The 18,039-nt window shown below is 50.7% G+C and overlaps 6 protein-coding genes across 6 annotated transcripts, besides 2 other annotated features; 3 read left to right on the forward strand and 3 right to left on the reverse strand.

Annotated features, from left to right (window-relative positions):
- Nucleotides 1-1,783: 1,783 nt before the first annotated feature.
- FPSE_01814 (uncharacterized protein) lies at nucleotides 1,784-4,417 on the forward strand (the record flags this gene model as incomplete). The annotated part of the gene is made up of 4 exons (XM_009254933.1): nucleotides 1,784-1,788; nucleotides 2,010-2,080; nucleotides 2,247-2,478; nucleotides 2,626-4,417. 4 exons carry the CDS (start codon nucleotides 1,784-1,786, stop codon nucleotides 4,415-4,417), a joined length of 2,100 nt encoding a protein of 699 aa, XP_009253208.1.
- A 633-nt stretch (nucleotides 4,418-5,050) lies between these two features.
- Nucleotides 5,051-5,952, reverse strand: FPSE_01813 (uncharacterized protein; the record flags this gene model as incomplete). The annotated part of the gene is made up of 3 exons (XM_009254932.1): nucleotides 5,051-5,658; nucleotides 5,714-5,861; nucleotides 5,923-5,952. The coding sequence occupies 3 exons, from the start codon at nucleotides 5,950-5,952 to the stop codon at nucleotides 5,051-5,053; spliced, it is 786 nt and encodes a 261-aa protein (XP_009253207.1).
- Nucleotides 5,953-6,589: 637 nt separating this feature from the next.
- On the forward strand, nucleotides 6,590-7,598 carry FPSE_01812 (uncharacterized protein; the record flags this gene model as incomplete). Its single annotated transcript, XM_009254931.1, has 2 exons — nucleotides 6,590-7,141; nucleotides 7,197-7,598. The coding sequence occupies 2 exons, from the start codon at nucleotides 6,590-6,592 to the stop codon at nucleotides 7,596-7,598; spliced, it is 954 nt and encodes a 317-aa protein (XP_009253206.1).
- A 482-nt stretch (nucleotides 7,599-8,080) lies between these two features.
- On the reverse strand, nucleotides 8,081-9,448 carry FPSE_01811 (uncharacterized protein; the record flags this gene model as incomplete). The annotated part of the gene is made up of 1 exon (XM_009254930.1): nucleotides 8,081-9,448. One exon carries the CDS (start codon nucleotides 9,446-9,448, stop codon nucleotides 8,081-8,083), a length of 1,368 nt encoding a protein of 455 aa, XP_009253205.1.
- A 772-nt stretch (nucleotides 9,449-10,220) lies between these two features.
- Nucleotides 10,221-11,403, forward strand: FPSE_01810 (uncharacterized protein; the record flags this gene model as incomplete). The annotated part of the gene is made up of 2 exons (XM_009254929.1): nucleotides 10,221-10,700; nucleotides 10,762-11,403. 2 exons carry the CDS (start codon nucleotides 10,221-10,223, stop codon nucleotides 11,401-11,403), a joined length of 1,122 nt encoding a protein of 373 aa, XP_009253204.1.
- Nucleotides 11,404-11,947: 544 nt separating this feature from the next.
- Nucleotides 11,948-11,969: a microsatellite.
- Nucleotides 11,970-12,652: 683 nt separating this feature from the next.
- On the reverse strand, nucleotides 12,653-16,275 carry FPSE_01809 (uncharacterized protein; the record flags this gene model as incomplete). The annotated part of the gene is made up of 4 exons (XM_009254928.1): nucleotides 12,653-13,099; nucleotides 13,158-15,088; nucleotides 15,145-15,841; nucleotides 15,907-16,275. The coding sequence occupies 4 exons, from the start codon at nucleotides 16,273-16,275 to the stop codon at nucleotides 12,653-12,655; spliced, it is 3,444 nt and encodes a 1,147-aa protein (XP_009253203.1).
- Nucleotides 16,276-16,830: 555 nt separating this feature from the next.
- Nucleotides 16,831-16,867: a microsatellite.
- Nucleotides 16,868-18,039: the final 1,172 nt, after the last annotated feature.

Below are 18,039 nucleotides of genomic sequence, written 5' to 3' on the forward strand. Positions count from 1 at the left end.
CATGCTGAGACTTGTCGAGACAGCTGCAGATTCCCGGGTATTGGTATTTTGACAAGGCCCCGGGAACCCCGTGAGGCTGGTGGAGGCCTAGACGTAGGCATAGGGCGGGCGAGACACTGGTAGGTAGGGGCCTGCCCGCCGCTCAATGACGATGTTTATGTAGATTGGATGCTAAGTGACACTTTACCTTATTCATGGATTGTAAGGGTAGCATTAGGAGAGAAAGAAGACGGTGAGGGGAGAAATATCTCACCAAGTAATACATAATTCGTACTAACTTAGCAGTTGGGTAATGCCCGGGTTTTCATTATAGCAGATATACAGTGGTACTGTGAGATGAACAGAGTTCATGCCCTGCCGATCAGGAACTTGCCCCCTCCAAAAAGTTTCCATTATGGAGGGGTTTTGGGTACAGTACATACAGCATCGTTAGTGTAGTCTTACCTGCGGCTCGGCGAGATGCGTTGCCATGACGAAGGTTGGAGGAAACGGGACCTAAGCTTCACGATCTAACTCAAACCGTGACAACCAGTTCTCTTGTCAGGGGTTCACTCTATGGGATCTTAGGAACACCGCCCACCGGGTGCTGACTTGATGAACAGGTTAGAGTTACTAAGGCATGTGGAAGTTCGGAGAGACCATGAGATTTATGTATCTGGTTTGGCTTAGGGAAGCCAGAGGCCGGTGAAGGTCTTGGCGTTGTCCTGGACCCTTATGCAACCATGAGAGATGGCTGACAGGCAATGCAAAATCAGTTGGCTTCTTTCTTCCATGTTCCATCCAGTCCAACGTCTGAGCAGCCGTGAGCTATGGCCACGTTTACGATAACAGATGTTGTGCAACAGGACCAATGGATTCAGCCGTAGGATTACAGGTTTACTACAGGCAATGTATGTAGTCAACTCAAAACGTCTGATGGTGGCATATCCCTGAGCCATCTCAAACTTGGTGACGCTCTGACAAAAATGCGAATCCCACAGGACAAGGCTTGTTGTTACTGTGAAACCAGATAGCTAGGTACTATCTAGGTAGTAGGCATTCGATGTTTCCCAGAGTACCTATGTTAGTAGCTTGTTACCGCTACTCTGGCAACTCTACTGTCCTTCCTATATCTGTCACTATTACTGTTGTGTTTGTCAAGAATCGCCCGAATGTACTAAGCCAAACGACAACCTGTCTCACTCTCGAGTCTCACCCATGAGGGGCCTAGCGGAACAACCCTGTCAACCACCCCCCCTCTATTATCATCTCAACCCCACTTCAAGGTGGGAGTGCAAGCATGGATCTGACGGACAACCATGGGCTACAACAGGAATTCTAGCAAGAGAATGGCAATGATGGGAAAGCATGGCGCCTAAGCCTCCCTAAACGTTAGTGGAGGTTAGACTAGCTGCTAGGTAGCTTACAGTGAGTGAATGCGGGCCAAAGTACTCCACAGCACTGAAGCTGGGGCCATCCTGTACGGATACCGCTCTGCCCGCCTTTGCCTTTGCCTTCCATCCATGAATGAGGTGCCTTGTACTTTTATCTGGTGCAGCTCAACGACTACATATACAACCTCCTTCTCCTCCCTCCACCACCTTTCTTGTTCTGTTCTTCTCTCCTCTTTCTCCTCTCTCATCTACACCTTATTGCTTCTTGATACCCCTAAACTCTACGCTTTCGCCTGTCCCTCCTCCCCCACACATCCGCTCGCTCTTAGCTTTGCTCTCACCGACCGCCTCTTAACGAACCCGTTCATTCTTCGCAAGTTTTTTTTCTTACCGCAAAGAGCTCAGTCAATATGTGGTAAGGAAGCTCTCCTCGTCACCGCCTTCGTTACCGCCATTCTTGGCTTCCTTTGTTGCTAGCCACCAATCTTCCACCGATTCTAGCTTGCGACCATCGCATGTTAGGATGGGGGGGGACTCGAGGTCATGGCCAAACGCAACAGGAAAAAAAGCTGGCAGTCAATGGATTGGATGGCGCAATTGGTAAAAACAGCAATCGCTAATTACATACCTCAACAGTGGTATTTTCGGATACATCAACTACCTGGTGGAGAAGGACCGCAAGTTTATCCTCGACACTCTTGTCAATGGTTAGTTTTCCCCCGTCCAAGTCGAGCTGTCGTTCCCCTCCTCAGCTAGACTGGGCTGCCCCTCACCATCCCTTTCATCAGACATGCCCCGCCCCGCCATCCACTGGTGAGACGAGGGATCAGCGCCCAGCTTCGTGTTGCTGACATTGCTTTTTTTTTTGCACAGGTTTGTCCCGTCTCGAGTACCGTGGATATGACTCTGCTGGTCTAGCCATCGACGGCGACAAGAAGAAGGAGGTTCTTGCCTTCAAGGAGGTTGGCAAGGTCGCCAAGCTCCGAAAGCTCATCGACGAGTCCGAGCTTGACCTCGAGAAGATCTTTGATTCACATGCCGGTATTGCCCACACCCGATGGGCTACTCACGGTCCCCCTTCCACTACCAACTGCCATCCTCATCGGTACGTTCTGATATAACGAGCCCCCAAGCTTTTGGCTTGATTTCTTGGTTCTTGATCGGTCTTCACCCCTGCCAGAAGATGTGAAGATCAATTCTGAATTAGGAGTGACCTTAAACACCGATGCTAACCACAAACCCTTGAATCTAGATCTGACGCCACCTGGGAGTTCTCCATTGTCCACAACGGTATCATCACCAACTACAAGGAGCTTAAGACTCTCCTCCAGACCAAGGGTTTCAAGTTCGAGACCGAGACCGACACTGAGTGCATTGCCAAGCTCACCAAGTACATCCACGACCAGCACCCTTCCATCGGCTTCACCGACCTGGCCAAGGCTGTCATCCAGGAGCTCGAGGGTGCTTACGGTCTCCTCATCAAGTCCGTCCACTACCCCCATGAGGTCATCGCCGCCCGAAAGGGTTCTCCTTTGGTCATCGGTGTCAAGACCGAGCGCCGCATGAAGGTCGACTTCGTCGATGTTGAGTACTCTGACGAGAACGCTGCCCTTCCCGCTGAGGCTGCTGCCCAGAATGTCGCCATCAAGAAGAACGACCTTCTTGCCCCTGACTCTGGCCTTCTCGGTGCCGCCGACAAGTCCCTCCTCCACCGATCTCAGTCTCGTGCCTTCATGACCGATGATGGCATGCCCATGCCCACTGAGTTCTTCCTCTCCTCCGACCCCTCTGCCATTGTCGAGCACACCAAGAAGGTCATGTACCTTGAGGACGATGACATTGCTCACATCCACGAGGGCTCCCTCAACATCCACCGCCTCAAGAAGGCCGATGGCAGCTCCAACGTCCGAACCATCCAGACCCTCGAGCTTGAGCTCCAGGAGATCATGAAGGGCAAGTTCGACCACTTCATGCAAAAGGAGATTTTCGAGCAGCCCGAGTCCGTTGTCAACACCATGCGTGGTCGTCTCGACATCGCCAATAAGACCGTCACTCTCGGTGGTCTCCGCTCCTACATCTCCACCATCCGCCGATGCCGCCGCATCATCTTCATTGCTTGCGGTACCTCTTACCACTCTTGCATGGCTGTCCGTGGTATCTTTGAGGAGCTTGCTGAGATCCCCATCGCCGTCGAGCTGGCTTCCGATTTCCTTGACCGACAGGCCCCTGTCTTCCGTGACGACACTTGCGTCTTCGTCTCTCAGTCTGGTGAGACTGCCGACTCCCTCATGGCCCTCCGCTACTGCTTGGAGCGTGGTGCCCTGACCGTTGGTATCGTCAACGTTGTCGGTTCCTCCATCTCTCTCCTCACCCACTGTGGTGTTCACGTCAACGCCGGCCCTGAGATCGGTGTCGCCTCTACCAAGGCCTACACCTCTCAGTTCATTGCCATGGTCATGTTCGCTCTGTCCCTGAGCGAGGACCGTGCCTCCAAGAAGGCTCGCCGTGAGGAGATCATGGAGGGTCTCTCCAACGTCTCTGCTCAGATCAAGTCTATCCTTGAGCTTGACTCCTCCATTAAGAAGCTCTGCGAGAACTTCATGAACCAGAAGTCACTCCTCCTTCTCGGCCGTGGTAGCCAGTTCTCCACTGCCCTCGAGGGTGCCCTCAAGATCAAGGAAATCTCCTACCTTCACTGCGAGGCTGTCATGTCTGGTGAGCTGAAGCACGGTGTCCTGGCCCTGGTCGATGAGAACCTCCCCATCATCATGATCCTCACCCGTGACGACCTCTTCAAGAAGTCCCTCAACGCCTACCAGCAGGTTATTGCTCGTGGTGGTAAGCCCATCGTCATCTGCAACCCCGACGATGAGGAGTTCAAGGCTTCCGAGGCCGAGAAGATCGAGATCCCCAAGACCGTTGACGTCCTTCAGGGTCTCCTCAACGTTATTCCTCTCCAGCTCATTGCCTACTGGCTCGCTGTTCTCGAGGGTCTCAACGTTGACTTCCCTCGTAACTTGGCCAAGTCGGTCACTGTCGAGTAAGCTTGTCACTGTTTTGGCTGCTTGTCATGTACAGTATAAGTTTGGCGGTTGCTTGGGTTACTCTTGCTTGTCAACAAGAGGTTTATGATGATGTTTGGAGTTGGGTTTTGGACAGCACTGGCTTGCAATGAGCATATTGGCAAAGTCTTTTGTGTTTTGTCTACCTGGATAGCATGGAACAAATGTTTGGCAAAAATAAATGAATAAATGGGAGGCCAGGGAACCAGGCCGGTCTGGTTCAGTTTTAGAAGACATACCTCGAGATGAGGTTGGATAAGCAAGTTGGCTTATTTACGATACATAGTCCAGGCAACATAATCACGAATATTTAAGTCTTGCAAAGTACACATAAAAAAAAGTCCACGAATCTGTTTATGCGTGTGCGCTACTCTCGTTGCACTCAACATTTTGTCACCGCTCTAATGTTGGAACAAATTGTTCTAATTGGTCACCATACTTAACTGCAGTTGCGAAACACATTGTCATCATCATGAATGTAATTTGGGCCAAGCCTTTTTAATGTAACATGAGATCAAGTCTCTTGCTTGAATCATTGTGCAACCTCTCTAGTCAAGTACGTTTGTGACGAGTCTTTGCCACACTATGCACTTCCCATTAACAAATCCTAATAGCTTAGACAGTTTGAGTGCCATATCCTCGAATCCTCTCTGCGAAGGCCCAACTCTGAGCTTCCAACTGGAGACCCTCGTTGATCTCCACACCCTCCTTGGTAACAACAGCCATTGAGTAGGAATCCAGACTGCGAGCGTCACGGTAGTATAGGACCTTCATGCATTCCTTGATAATGTTGATGGCGCCCTCCTTGTCAAGGTTCTGAGAGGCCTCTTCGTCGGGGACATGACGACGCATGATAGGCTGGGCCAGCATGGCACCAAAGCCGGTGGCCAGACTGGGAGCACTGTAGGTGCTGCCGAGGAGGTCGGCAGCAGCGAGGAAGGGCTTGTCGTCATCGTCGAGACCAACAACAAGAATATGGTTCCACAGGGGGTCGAATTTGGAACGGCGGCGGTAGAGAAGCTTTGCGAGATAGCGATGGAGGTTTGCGGCGTTGAGACGGGGAGCATCGGGGGAGGTGTAGGCCTCGTCGAGAGAAAGCTCGATGAGGTGGCGGTCGAGATACTGCATGTCGGAGATGTCACCGCTGAAGCCTACAACTGACGAGTCGGCGAAGGGACGGAGTCGCTTGACATCTGTGAAACGAGCGAGAGAGCCGTATGAAGCTGTAAATAGTTAGCCTTGCGCTGTATGCAGCATTGATATATAGATAGGACGGACCCAGGTTATCGGCAGCAATGACAACACCATCCTTGAACTTGACGGCGATGACGGAAGTACCAGTAACGATGGGCTGCTGGGTGTTTTGCTTGGGACCGTTGTCGCTCATGAATGAGGCATCGTAGGCGCCGTAAACATCGTCTCTGGGCTATTTGGAGTCAGCTTCGCTGTAATGGAGGGCATCGAGGGATCTGTATAGGTGGACGTACACGACCCCAAGCTTGCGGACGGTGATCCATGATTTGTGTGGTAAAGGTGAAGTGTGAATGAGTAATCGACAAGACCGATGGCTTCTGTGGTAATGGAAGGTATCGCTGGCGGCGGATTTAAAATATATCTATCCGGGGGTTGATGAAGTTGATGATGGAGTTGAGAGAGAGCTACCCTTTAGCCCAGCCTTGCTTGACCTCACTGTCGCGTCCAACGGCAGCCTGTGAACAGCGGATGGGGTGGAGGCGTGGAGGGGCTAGAGCATTACCTAATATATTTCATCGGCAGTGATTGGTCTGATACTTTAGCTGCAAGAGCTGTAGCTCACCAGACACGGAATACCTCACGATCCAGCCACAATTGGTGTAGGCCAAAGGTATCTTCCGTCGTCGACTGTCAGCGTGGAGCTCTTAGGTCCAAGTCGCATGAAGTCGAGCCCACCTGCCCGCCCGCCGCCCACCTTTGCGGCACTGAAACTGCCCAGAATGCGCAAAACATTACCGGCCTGATCTAGAGGGAGGGTCAACACCAATAACCAAATTAGACCAATTCTTCACCGTACACAAAACTCAGCCTCGTCTTCAATCGTCCGCGGATTGCATTTGCAACCACATTTGTTGCGCAAAACTTGATTCCCTACAGACAAAAACAAGCTCAACTCTCACAATGCTCACTTCCGTGGGAAGGGCCGCCGCTCGTCGCGTCCAGACATCCCGCATTTCTGCTCCCACCTCCGTTTCCGCCCAATTGATCGGCCGCCAGAACGCTGTTGCCGCCGCGCTTCCTATTCGAAGTTTCACTGCCTCAACATGGTCGTCCTCTCCTACCGCGAGTGATAAGAAACCCGCCAAGAAGACCACTGCCACCACCACTAAGAAGGCTGCTGGCACAACCACTGCCACCAAGTCCAAGGCCAAGGCCACTGAGACCAAGTCGAAGGATAAGGCTGTCAAGGCTAAGGCTAAGCCCAAGCCCAAGGCTGTTGAGGAAAAGCCCAAGAAGCCTAAGAAGGAGGTCGACCCCGAGAAGCTCAAGAAACTTGAGATCAAGGAAGTCAAGAAGTGGACTCTCAAAGACAAGCTTCCTACTCTGCCAGCTTCTTCATGGATCCTCTTCATGTCCGAGAACAGAGGAAGCAGCCTGGGCGCTGGTGGAATCACCCAGCAGACCGCTGCAATGGCAGAGAAGTTCCGTCAACTGAGCCAGTCTGAGCTCGATGTATGTTCTTACCTCATCTTGCTCCCTTTTCTATCTACTCTAACACGATATCCAGGACCTTACCGCCAGAGCCTCTGCCAACCGTGAGAAGAACATAGAGAACTACAAGGCTTGGGTTGAGGCACACGAGCCTGCGCGCATCTTCATCGCCAACAAGTCCCGCCGTCGCTTGGCATTCCTGACTGGCAAGCCCGAGAAGCCCATCAACGATGAGCGTCTGCCTGCCCGCCCACGAGGCTCCTACGCCGTGTTCGTATCCGAGAACCACTCGCGCTTTGCCAACTCTGGCAATGTCGAGGTGTTCAAGATGCTTGCCGAGGAGTGGAAGCAAGTCAACGCAGCTGAGAAGGCTCGTTACGAAGAGAAGGCCGCAGAGGGCTCCGTCAAGTACAAGGCCGAGATGGAAAAGATTGAGGCCCGCGCAGAAGCCATCCAGGCGGCTGGTCTGCCTAATTAAAGTGACTGAACAGGATACTGCCCACGTGATGTAGTAATACGCATCACTGTTTTCTACTTAGGCTTTACCATGCCACTAGGGTTTGAGGGGTTATGGTTATGGTGGGACTGACGACAATGAATTGGACGCCAGGGCCATGAAATAAGAGTACTTTGATTTTGTTTCTGTTTTCGAGTTTGTACCGAAACAGGTGTATGGTATGGGGCCTTCGGCAGGACGGATAGGAAAGCCTAGAACCTAATAGAGCTGGTGATGAATATGTACAGTCAGTCACTCAACAAGTAGTTGGTAAATCAAGGCTCTCTATGCACACAAAATCTCTTCGTCCAATGTAGATGATCAAGCTCTACCGCTGTGTATCCAAATGTCTGATGCCCCTGGTATAGTGATCCAAAGCAAAGTATCCGACTAGCGCCTCGCTTGAAATAAAAATGCCCAAGTTATACTCGGTATCCTGGAGCAAGGGTACAATATGATCCCAATCATCCTTGCTTGTCCTGAGGCAGAACTTCCAGAATTACCTCCCCATCTGCGCCATACCATTTAGCACCACTTATCTTGATTCGTCTCCCGCTGGCAAGGTATAGAAGCAAATATGTATGTTTTGCAACATGGCCCCAACAGTACAGCCGAATCCAGTCATGGGTTGTGTCTCTGCGACACCAAGTTCCCCAGCCAGCTAAGCCGCTTTTCAGATAGTTGCTAAGAAACACCCAAGCATCAAATCGAGCACCCGGGTCCCAATCTCTACAGCCGAGCAACCAGTATCCCCTTTCAAAGGGATCGATATCCCGTGCTACTGTAGGGCGGTATCTCGACCCCAGGTCGCGCGCAAGCTTTGCAAGCTTCTCGGATACCAGATCTGCGGGCTGAACGTCTTTGACACCAACAGACGGGGATGGTGGCCGGATTTCCAAGCTGCTGTTGACTTGATCTATCTGCGAGTTCGTAATTGACAATGCTCGACCAGTATCGCTAGAGCTTCTGAACAGGTCGGCATGTTGCGTGTTACCAATTTTGGATCGTTTCGCAGGAGGAGGTTCTGACCTTCCACGAGGGGAGCGAACAAGCGAGCGGTCATTAACCGCGTTTGCTGAATTATGTGTGATGTCCGGCACCAGATGCTCAAAAGCTACTATTTCGGTGTTGGCCGACGGAATGGGAAAATCGTCCTCTTCATTCTCCTGTGTTGATGTGATAATATCTTCGGTTTCGATGAACCTTGGCGGTTCAAGCCGAAGCGACTCCTCCTGACTGGGCACAGGTATCGAGGATGGTATACCTAGACTTTCTTTAGGAAGAGGAATAGGGGCACTTTGTTTGTACGCGGTTGGCGATGAATATGGAAGAGAGGTCTGTGATGATTGCGTCCTTCCAATATACCGTTCAAGTATCCGAGACGGGGAGACACTCAACAGACCAGCATCTGGCATAGGATAAGAATCGCTGATCTGACTCGCAGGTGCGCACCAAGAGTTAAACGATTCCGAACCGGCATCGTTCGAGGAAGGGATCATATCCTGTGCCACCGTTATGTGACGGAGACGCGGCGAAGCACGGTTATCCACAGCTCCTTCGAAACTCATGTCTTGCGACGTGATTTCGAAAGACTGTCCAAATGAGGCTCCTATTCGGATCTGGCTGGAGGAAGACACCCATCCATCCTGTACTGCCACATCGCATGGCTCCTTCCTTTCTTGTGGCGACACTGAAGGAAGTTTTGTCCGTTTCTGAGGCTCAAATGCGAGATAGGCCTGGGCAAGTTGACGGTAGAGTGCATCGTCGGCTGACCGACTTGGTGCTGTAATATGGACAAGTATTTCTGTATCGTCCGAGCTATTGCCTGCCATATTTTGAATGCCAATAAAGCATGTCGGCTATCACTCGTCGAAATACACTATATCATCGAGCGAGTAGGGATTATTGTAGTCAGGATGTGATGGATATTATATAGTAGAGGTCGATAGGTTGTTTATATCCAAAGCGATCAGAAATATTAAGAGAGAGCACGAGCCAGGGGGGAACAAGGATGGATGGTGATGGTGATTTTATATGAATGAACAAAGCGAACAAAGTAACAAGAAAAGAGAGTTTGTTCTAGGCAAACCCGTTAAGCAAAAAAGTCATTATTTATGTAGGAGAAACAAACCTTCACGACACATACGATGTCAATTCACGGTTTAACATAGAAGTTTAGCCCAAGGTAAAATTGCCTTTTTAGTTGTACCAACCACCAAATAGAAGTTTAGCCCATACAGAAACAGTAGAAGCTGCCCCGCCGCTGACGATTAAAGGTGCTGATCCACTGATTGGTTGCTACGGGAGGCACCTGCAAGCACTGGGCTCTGTCCACGCCACTACAACGCAGCGCTCACACCCACTATATTTCCATTAGCCTAAGGTTACGGGTCAATCAGCCACACGGGCATAGAGTGAAATGGACCCCTGCTCCGGGCTGTTACTCTCATCTCCAAGTTAACTTGACTTGGCCTTAGCTTAGGTACAGTAAAGTGCCCCAGGGATCCAGAATCTATCCGCCCATCATTAAGAACATCTCTCTTCCTCTCTGGCTTACTCCTGCGACCGTATTCTCACCCACGCAGACCTACACAACACTAAAAAATGGCGGAAAAGGCAGCATCCAGAGGTCCCTTAGGAAGAGTTGTTGTCATTGGTGGCAACGGCTTTCTGGGCCATCATATCGTCAACCAGGCCCTCGAGAACTGGACAACAACTGCCACAATTGGTATCGACCTGCGATGCGAGCGCAACCGTAACCCCAACGCCGAGTACCGCGAGTGCGACATCACCGACTCCGAGCGTCTCCTGTCCCTATTCGAGGAGCTCAAGCCCGACGTTGTCATCCATACGGCCTCGCCTGTAGCCGTCAACCCCAAGATTGGTAACGATGTGTTCAAGAAGGTCAACGTCGACGGCACACAGGCTGTCGTTGATGCCTGCCAGAAGACAGGTGTCAAGGCTCTCGTCTACACCAGCTCTGCTAGTGTCATCAGCGACAATGTCACGGATCTGCTCAACGCCGACGAGCGATGGCCTCTGATTCGCGGCGACCAGCAGACCGAGTACTACTCCGAGACCAAGGTATACTCGCGCCATATCATCGCCCCTTTAGACAGATTGGCTAACATGGAAATGTCAATAGGCTCAAGCTGAGGAAATCGTTATCAAGGCCAACCGCCAGGACGACTCCAAGCTCCTTACAACCTCCATTCGCCCAGCCGGCATCTTTGGCGAGGGTGACGTCCAGACCCTCGCAGGCATTCTCAATGCCTACAAGCGCGGCAAGCACACAATCCAAGTTGGTACCAACGAGAACCTCTTCGACTTCACCTATGTCGGCAACGTCGCCCACGCCCATCTCCTCGCCGCACAGCTCCTCCTCGCCACCGCCGCATCTTCCACCACCCCCCTTGATCACGAGCGCGTCGACGGCGAGGCCTTCTTCATCACAAACGACACCCCTGTTTACTTCTGGGATTTCGCCCGCACCATCTGGCACGCCGCTGGCTACGACAAGGGAACTGAGCCTAACTGGTACCTCAACCGCGAGCTCGGCATTACTTTTGGCTATATCAGCGAGGTGATTGCCAGCATTCTTGGCAAGACACCTACTCTCACTCGCAAGGCCATCATCATGAGCTGTATGACTCGCTACTACAACATCAACAAGGCTAAGCGGGCACTACGCTACCAGCCTCTCTGGACTCTGAAGGAGGGCATCGATCGCGGTGTGAACTGGTTCCTTGAGCAAGACAAGGCCGCTGCGGCCCCAGTCAAGGCATAAAACGCCCAATAATGAGCGAAATGAGCAAGAGAGGGGGGTCTTTTTCGTTGATGAATAAGAAAGGCAAATGGGATAAAAACTTCGAAATTTTTACCATTTTACCATTTATTTTTAGTCTATATATTTAATAGGCAAGTTCTGTAATTACCGTTAATGAGGCTCTGAGCTGAAGTTTGTGGGCACTTTCTATATTCTAAGAACATGATTTCAATACTGCAAAATACTAAGTTGCCTTTTGTCTGGATGGTCGTATGTTTACTATAGATAGTGGTGCGTGGAGATCGCTTGAGCCCCTATTGTGGGCGGACAAGCCAAGTTATCCAAAGCACTTTGGTATCACTTTGAACTCACAAGCGAGAAAGGAACGAACAAAAGATATTGGTAGCAAAAGTCTAATCATCAAGTCATGAGTACCCAATTGGAACGGAATCTATTGTTCCTATCTCGCCGTCACTTGGATCTGTGACCAATATCCCATCCATGTTTACATCCTCACATCTGACCCCAGCATCCACGCACCTTTTGCGTGAGGTGTAAATATGAACAACCCAACCCAACCCAACCCATCCGCATCCTCGGCTCCGCCTCATATCGTCTCGTCTTGCCATACCAAACGGAATCAACCCGCTCATATGGCTTGCTCCATCCAACTTAGGTATAGAAGAAGATAGAAAGCAAGCAAGCAGAGAAACTGAAGAAAAAAAATTAACAACCCCCTTCTTGAAACCCTTTTTTGTTTTCGTAAGAAAAAGGTATAGACCAACGAGTCCGTCCCATTCCCCAAGTAATAAACACTGAACCAAAAAGTGGAGGACCAGCGTGCAAATCTGTCTCGCGCCACTTGGGTGGTGTAAGGTAGAGAGAGAGAGATGTAAAAAAAAGATGTTGGGTGTTTAGAAGAGAATATTACCAGAAGAGAGAGCTTCGTCATCTCTCCAGTATAGTAAGAAAAACTACCAGGTTTGTCGTGTCGTGCTGTACAATGCAGCGTAGTATAAAGAAGAAATGAATGCCACGGATTTCTCGTGGTCAAGTGCCTTTCCTCCTATTTTTCGAGTCGCGTACGTGCGTGATATAGCATAGCCCGGGTTTATGAAAGACGTAAAGAGGGAGGCGCTGTCGACTATGCAAACAATTTTCTACACCCAAATCATGCGCCCTGAACTGCACGTAAGAACTGAAGCGAGGTCTGATGCTGGGCATTGCCTAGCCCAGCTATGATCGAGAATATCAATGGAGAAAAGAAGTATCACGAGTTGCCGGAAACACCGAGTCCGCTACCTTGTCGTCCTCCTATGCCAGAATTGCGCCATTCGCGCCTCCTACTATGCTCGGCGCTATCGAGCTGACTGTCGGACTGATTGAACTGGTTTTGACCATAAGGCGATGGGTTCAGATCGTTTCGTCCTCTGAACCGAGTAGGCGGAGTTGCGTTCCCATTATTGGGTAGAGGCATCGAAGGATCTTGTATCGTGCGAACGGTGGCCTCACCCGACCATACTGCTGGATCAGTTTCTACTCGCCGAGCTGGAGGCCGGGTAGAGTTATCCTGGCGGTTGTAAACCTCATTCACATCGGCAATTGAAATCTGTCCCCGTCTATCCTGAAAACGCTTCAGAATGTCCTTTGTGGTAAGATCTCCACTGTTGCTGAAGATGTAGGGATCGTTCATGAGACCAAGGATTTCATCAGGAACCTATTAAACAAAGTCAGTTGATGCTGTTCAGCTAATTGTCAAGAGTTTCGCTTCTTACCTGGCACATTTCCTCGATATTCGTAATCATCATTTCCACCGCATCGATGATATACATGGCTTCGCTATCCATAGCCATGGCTTTGGTAGGGTTTGTAAGGATGTTCGGTGCAATTACAGTGGCAAGGTTTCTCACGTCCATCTTGGAGCCAAGATCCTCGTCGAGCTGATGGAATGTTCCAGCCCACTTGAGGAAACTGAACAGAATCTCGAGACAGTCTCGGTGACTCTTTGGTAAAAGACAGCAGGTCAAGTGCAGGCATTGCTTCCTCTTCTCATGGTCGGAGATTTTGGCTGCGCTAATCCATAGTCGGTACAACTTATGGGTCATTAAAGGGTCTGGCAGATCTCTCAAGTAGCGCTTAAGAAGAGCGGCAAGCTGGACAACAGGCTGTTCCATAAAGCTGACCATGTCGCAGCCCTCCGTGTTGATGGTTTCAACCAAGCCTTGCAGCTTCTTGATGTTGCCGTTCTTTCGGAACACACCCTCGACGGAAAGGTCCATCTTGCGCATTGACGTGACAATATCATCGACCACTGCAGGGATTCGAAGAGTACCTGGACCAACGCCGTCTGTCGAGTCCGCACCGTCTCTTTCAATAATAATCTCCAAGGGTACACCGAATACGCCCTTCTTCTTGACGCTCTTATTCTTGTCGTTCTTGAAGGCCTTTCCAATATTCTTCCAGAAGGTTGCCTGTTTACGCGACTCGATGAAGCTGAGCAGTTCATCCAAAGTGAATTCCTGCTCAATCATGGGCTGCATGGTCAGAACAGCGAGATGTCGAACGTTGAAGTATTCTAAGCCCGAGAGCTCTGAGAAGAACTTTCGTCCAATTTGTCGAGGCATCATATCAGAGCGTTCCCGGTCATTGGATTGCGTTCGCTGATGGCCCTGTCCAGATGGAGCATCTAGCGAACGGTCTTGAAAAGGTTGTGGCACCCTTTGTTGTTGTTCGCGAGACTGCTCTACAGCCACGATTCTTGGAATATCATCCAACGTAATACCATCGTTTTGTCCAAACATGAGATCGGTAGAGTTTTGACCACCTTGGCTGGCATCACCCGCTGAGCCTGGGCGTGGTCCCCGTCCGTCAGTGTCCATCACACGAGAGCTCCGAGCCTGTCGAACACTAGAAGAGAGGTGACGGTCTAACCGTGTACTTCGGAGTCTGCGCACATCATTCAGAGTGTTCTCATAAGACGACTCTCTTTTGCTGCCGCCAGGCCCGCGTGACTGGTCTCCTCCGCGTGATCTGGGATCACCTCCTGGTCCATCAGCAGCCCCAAACCCGTTATTATCGGAGTCATCGTTTGAACGTGGAAGTGTGCCGTTAGCTTTGAGAATATCTAACAACCGAGCCAGGGCAACGCGAAGCAGAAAGACGTATTGCTGTAATTTTGAGACATGCTCAAGTGATTGCGCATTAGGTCCAGCACAGTTTGTGCAGTAGAGTTTTCGGTCGAGAGTATTCAAACGAGCCTCCGCCAGTGATCGCCCAATATCGCGCGAACACTTTGTGCACCGAACGCAGTTGAGATGCCACCTCATGTCGGCGTTCTTAGCACACTCGTCTTCAACGGATCTATGGCACAGGGCACAGTGATCAGAGTCGTTGGCAGAAAGCTTTCCGCCGCTTGCAGTCACAGACAACTGGCCATCGTCGTTCTTAGTCGCGTCGAGGTCACTCAAATCGTCTAGAAACTGATACAAGCCAGTAGAAGAGTGTGCTTCACGTTCAAGGCGCAGTGCACCCTGGAGACAGATTCGAATGAGGAGCTTGAGGTAATGGGCGAGACCGGTAACAAGGGATAATAGCTCCTGTGTAACCCCAATCTTGTGGGTTGCGTTGTCTTGGGTTTTTGAAAGAAGAGAAAAGAAGGAGACAATCTTCTTGCAAAGTAATTTGGCTTCTCGCCCATAAGACATGCCTAGATATAAGGTTAGATTTTACGCAACATAATGGCAAAGTTAAAAGTGTCTTTACCTTTTTGATCCAGGCCCACCATAGTTGCATCGAGTCTATCTGCTGATTGGAACAAGATCTCAACGTGATAGATGAAGCGTTTGGCAACAAACACTCCCTCCACATATGAGCCATTGCTGACGTGCAGCAGCATGTCGGAAATACACGCAGCGGAAGATTCCTCAAAGGTTGACAGAACGCTCCATATACGGAAGACCTTCTCTTCCATACGCTCCTCCTCCTCACGAATAAGGTCTCTGCCCGCAGCGTCGTCTGTGCTCTCAAGCGCAGGTACTGAGTCCGCGGGCTGCGCCAACCGCACATTCCAGAATTTGTGAATCATATAACATTCAGGATGCCAATGCTGGTTCTGCCCATTTCTGAAGATCTCAACAAACTGTTTTAGAATGGCTGTTTGGCACCCATTACACCGCTGGGCGAACTGTGTCGAATAATGGTAATGGCAGTAAACGTTTCCGTCATGTTCGTAGTAGCTGTCTTGAGCGCCGAATATCGTTGAACACAATGAGCATGTAAAATGATCGACATGGTACTTGCGGTCTAGGGCGGTGATGTAGGAGCCACGAAGCGCTCCCCCGCACTGGTAGCAGAGGAGACCAAGTCGTCGAAAGTAGTCAGTCTCGCAAAGAGGATACTGGCCCTGGCCGTTCTCGTCCTCGGCTGGGAAGAACTTTGAAGCAACTATTTCACCGCAGTCCTATAAGTTGAGCAATTAGCATTTACTGCCGCCGAGCGAGGACAGGGTCAGCCTGAGATCCGCACCTGACACTTAAAACAGTCGAGATGGAATGTTCCATCAAGAGCACGCACAAACTGGCCCGTCAAGGGCTCACCGCACGCCTGGCATGTCCTCGTTTGACCACTGGCAGATCTCCCATTTCGCCCTCGCGACCTGTTCCGCTCAGCGCTTTTGCGGGGCGGCTCTTCAGCCCATCCCGGTGGATTGGGCGTACCTGGAGCCGAAATGGGCGGCCGCGGTCGATAACTGCTGTCAGGGGTCCTAGTTCTGAAGTTGCCGTTCTGCTGCCAGTTTGAATCAGCCTGCGGTGGCATGTCCTGAGCATGGTATTGGTGAGAGTGTTCGCCATGGCTATGTTCGCCGAGCATGGCGTCGTCGTAGCTCGACGACATGGTGAGAAGAAATCCCGGAAATGCACAATCCCCTCTCCTCGTTCCGAGTCAGCCAAGGGAGAATGGTCTATCGGTACCAAAGTTCCAACAAAGGTCGACGGATGTTTGCAGCGGTCGGCATCAGCACCGGCTGAGAGTAGGCGGCGACAGCAAGGAGCAACGGCTGTGTTGAGGGTCAATTGGCGAAGCCAGGCGAATTATTGGACAGGCAGTATGAGGTGGTATTGGTCGAGGGAAAGGTGAGATCGAGTACGTTTTTGGTGTTCGCGTGATAGCCCAACAATAAGCCTGCCCAGTTTTCGGACTGAGATGACAAGAGGCGGCGAGGGAAGCAAGTCGGTGGCAGTGAAGAAGCGATGCGGCACAAGACAGCTAGACTTAGTACGCTATGTGAAGCTAGAGCATGTACTGTAAACAGCGAGGCCGAAGCGAAGAAGAAGAAAAACAGAGGCAATGGAAAAAATACGATCGAGACGGGACGAGGCGCAGCGCAGCGCGTCTGCGGCGGCTTTGGGTGAAGGAGCGTGGGAGTAAAGTCGAAGCTTGTCGTGAGAGAGTAAGGTAGGGTAATGTAAAGTAAAGTAAAGTAGAGGTAGGAGGCGCTTGGTGGTAGGGGAGCTGAGTCCAAGTTGGGTGGAAACTAGAACTGGAACTGGAACTGACAGTGGTGGTGGAGAGGAACCCAGGGCCCTGTATCTATCTACCTTGGATGGATGGAGTAAAAGACTCCTGGTCGGAGGCAGGTACCTCTGTTACAATAGGGGATTGCAGTTTGCCTTTCGTACTTCCAGTGCTAGGGGCAAATGTCGGGTATCAGCATCAGTGGAGGGCTAGGTACCTCCTGGTGGTCTGTACCTTGGCGGGGGGATACCAAAGTACCTGGACCAGACCCCCCGACTACACTGAAGGAGGAGCCCGAGATTCTAATGGATGAATAGACGACAGATCGTCTACCTTGACTGTAAATGAGGGATTGGGTCTAACTACAAATGTCGAGACTCCAGGGACTCAGGAGAGACGAGTTGAGCACTAACTAAAAGGAAGAGGTACATAATGTCTGGACGATGGACCGCCTAGCAGTAGTAGCAGTAAAGAAAGGTACTGTGTACTTGAGAAGGGAACCAATACTCGAGAGAATCGAATTGAATCGACTCAATGACAATTGCCAGTGCAGTCCAATCCAAAACAAGGTACCCGCTGTCTTTGCGCCCTTGCCTTTGACGAACGAAATGTGAGATCCTGGTGGACTCAGATGGGGGACACAGAGAAGAGTGGGCCCTGTTGTATTAGGGGCGTTTGAATACGTATAGAATAATTTCCTAGGTTCCTTTACCTCCGCTGCTTGTAATTTCCAGCCCAGGCCATGAGGATCCATCAGAGAGACTACCGTGGACGTGAGGAGGATCACTGATTTAGCAGCGATCCATTTTGAAATAAAAATAAACGGTGAATCCCGTCCAGTGTTTCAAGAATCGTTTCCTTCAGGTGCAGGTGTATGTAGTATCTATCTGTATGGATACACATTAGGTAGGAAGGTATGTAGTTGGATGCAGATGCAGATGCAGATGCAGACCTATGCATGTCGCCGTCAGCACAGCCTTCGATGATTATAATTAGTTCTGGATGTCAGATATGTGTAGTTATGTGTTGTAGCTGTTCTAGGTACGGATACTGCCTATCTGGGTAAGCAAACGTAATGATGCTGCTTGCTTGCCATCATGTTTAGTTTTTGTCTGCTGCAAGAGTCCTACGTCTGTTCCATTG

The sequence above is a fragment of the Fusarium pseudograminearum genome, chromosome 1 (assembly GCF_000303195.2).
Source record: "Fusarium pseudograminearum CS3096 chromosome 1, whole genome shotgun sequence".
In the NCBI taxonomy this organism is placed as follows: domain Eukaryota; kingdom Fungi; phylum Ascomycota; class Sordariomycetes; order Hypocreales; family Nectriaceae; genus Fusarium; species Fusarium pseudograminearum.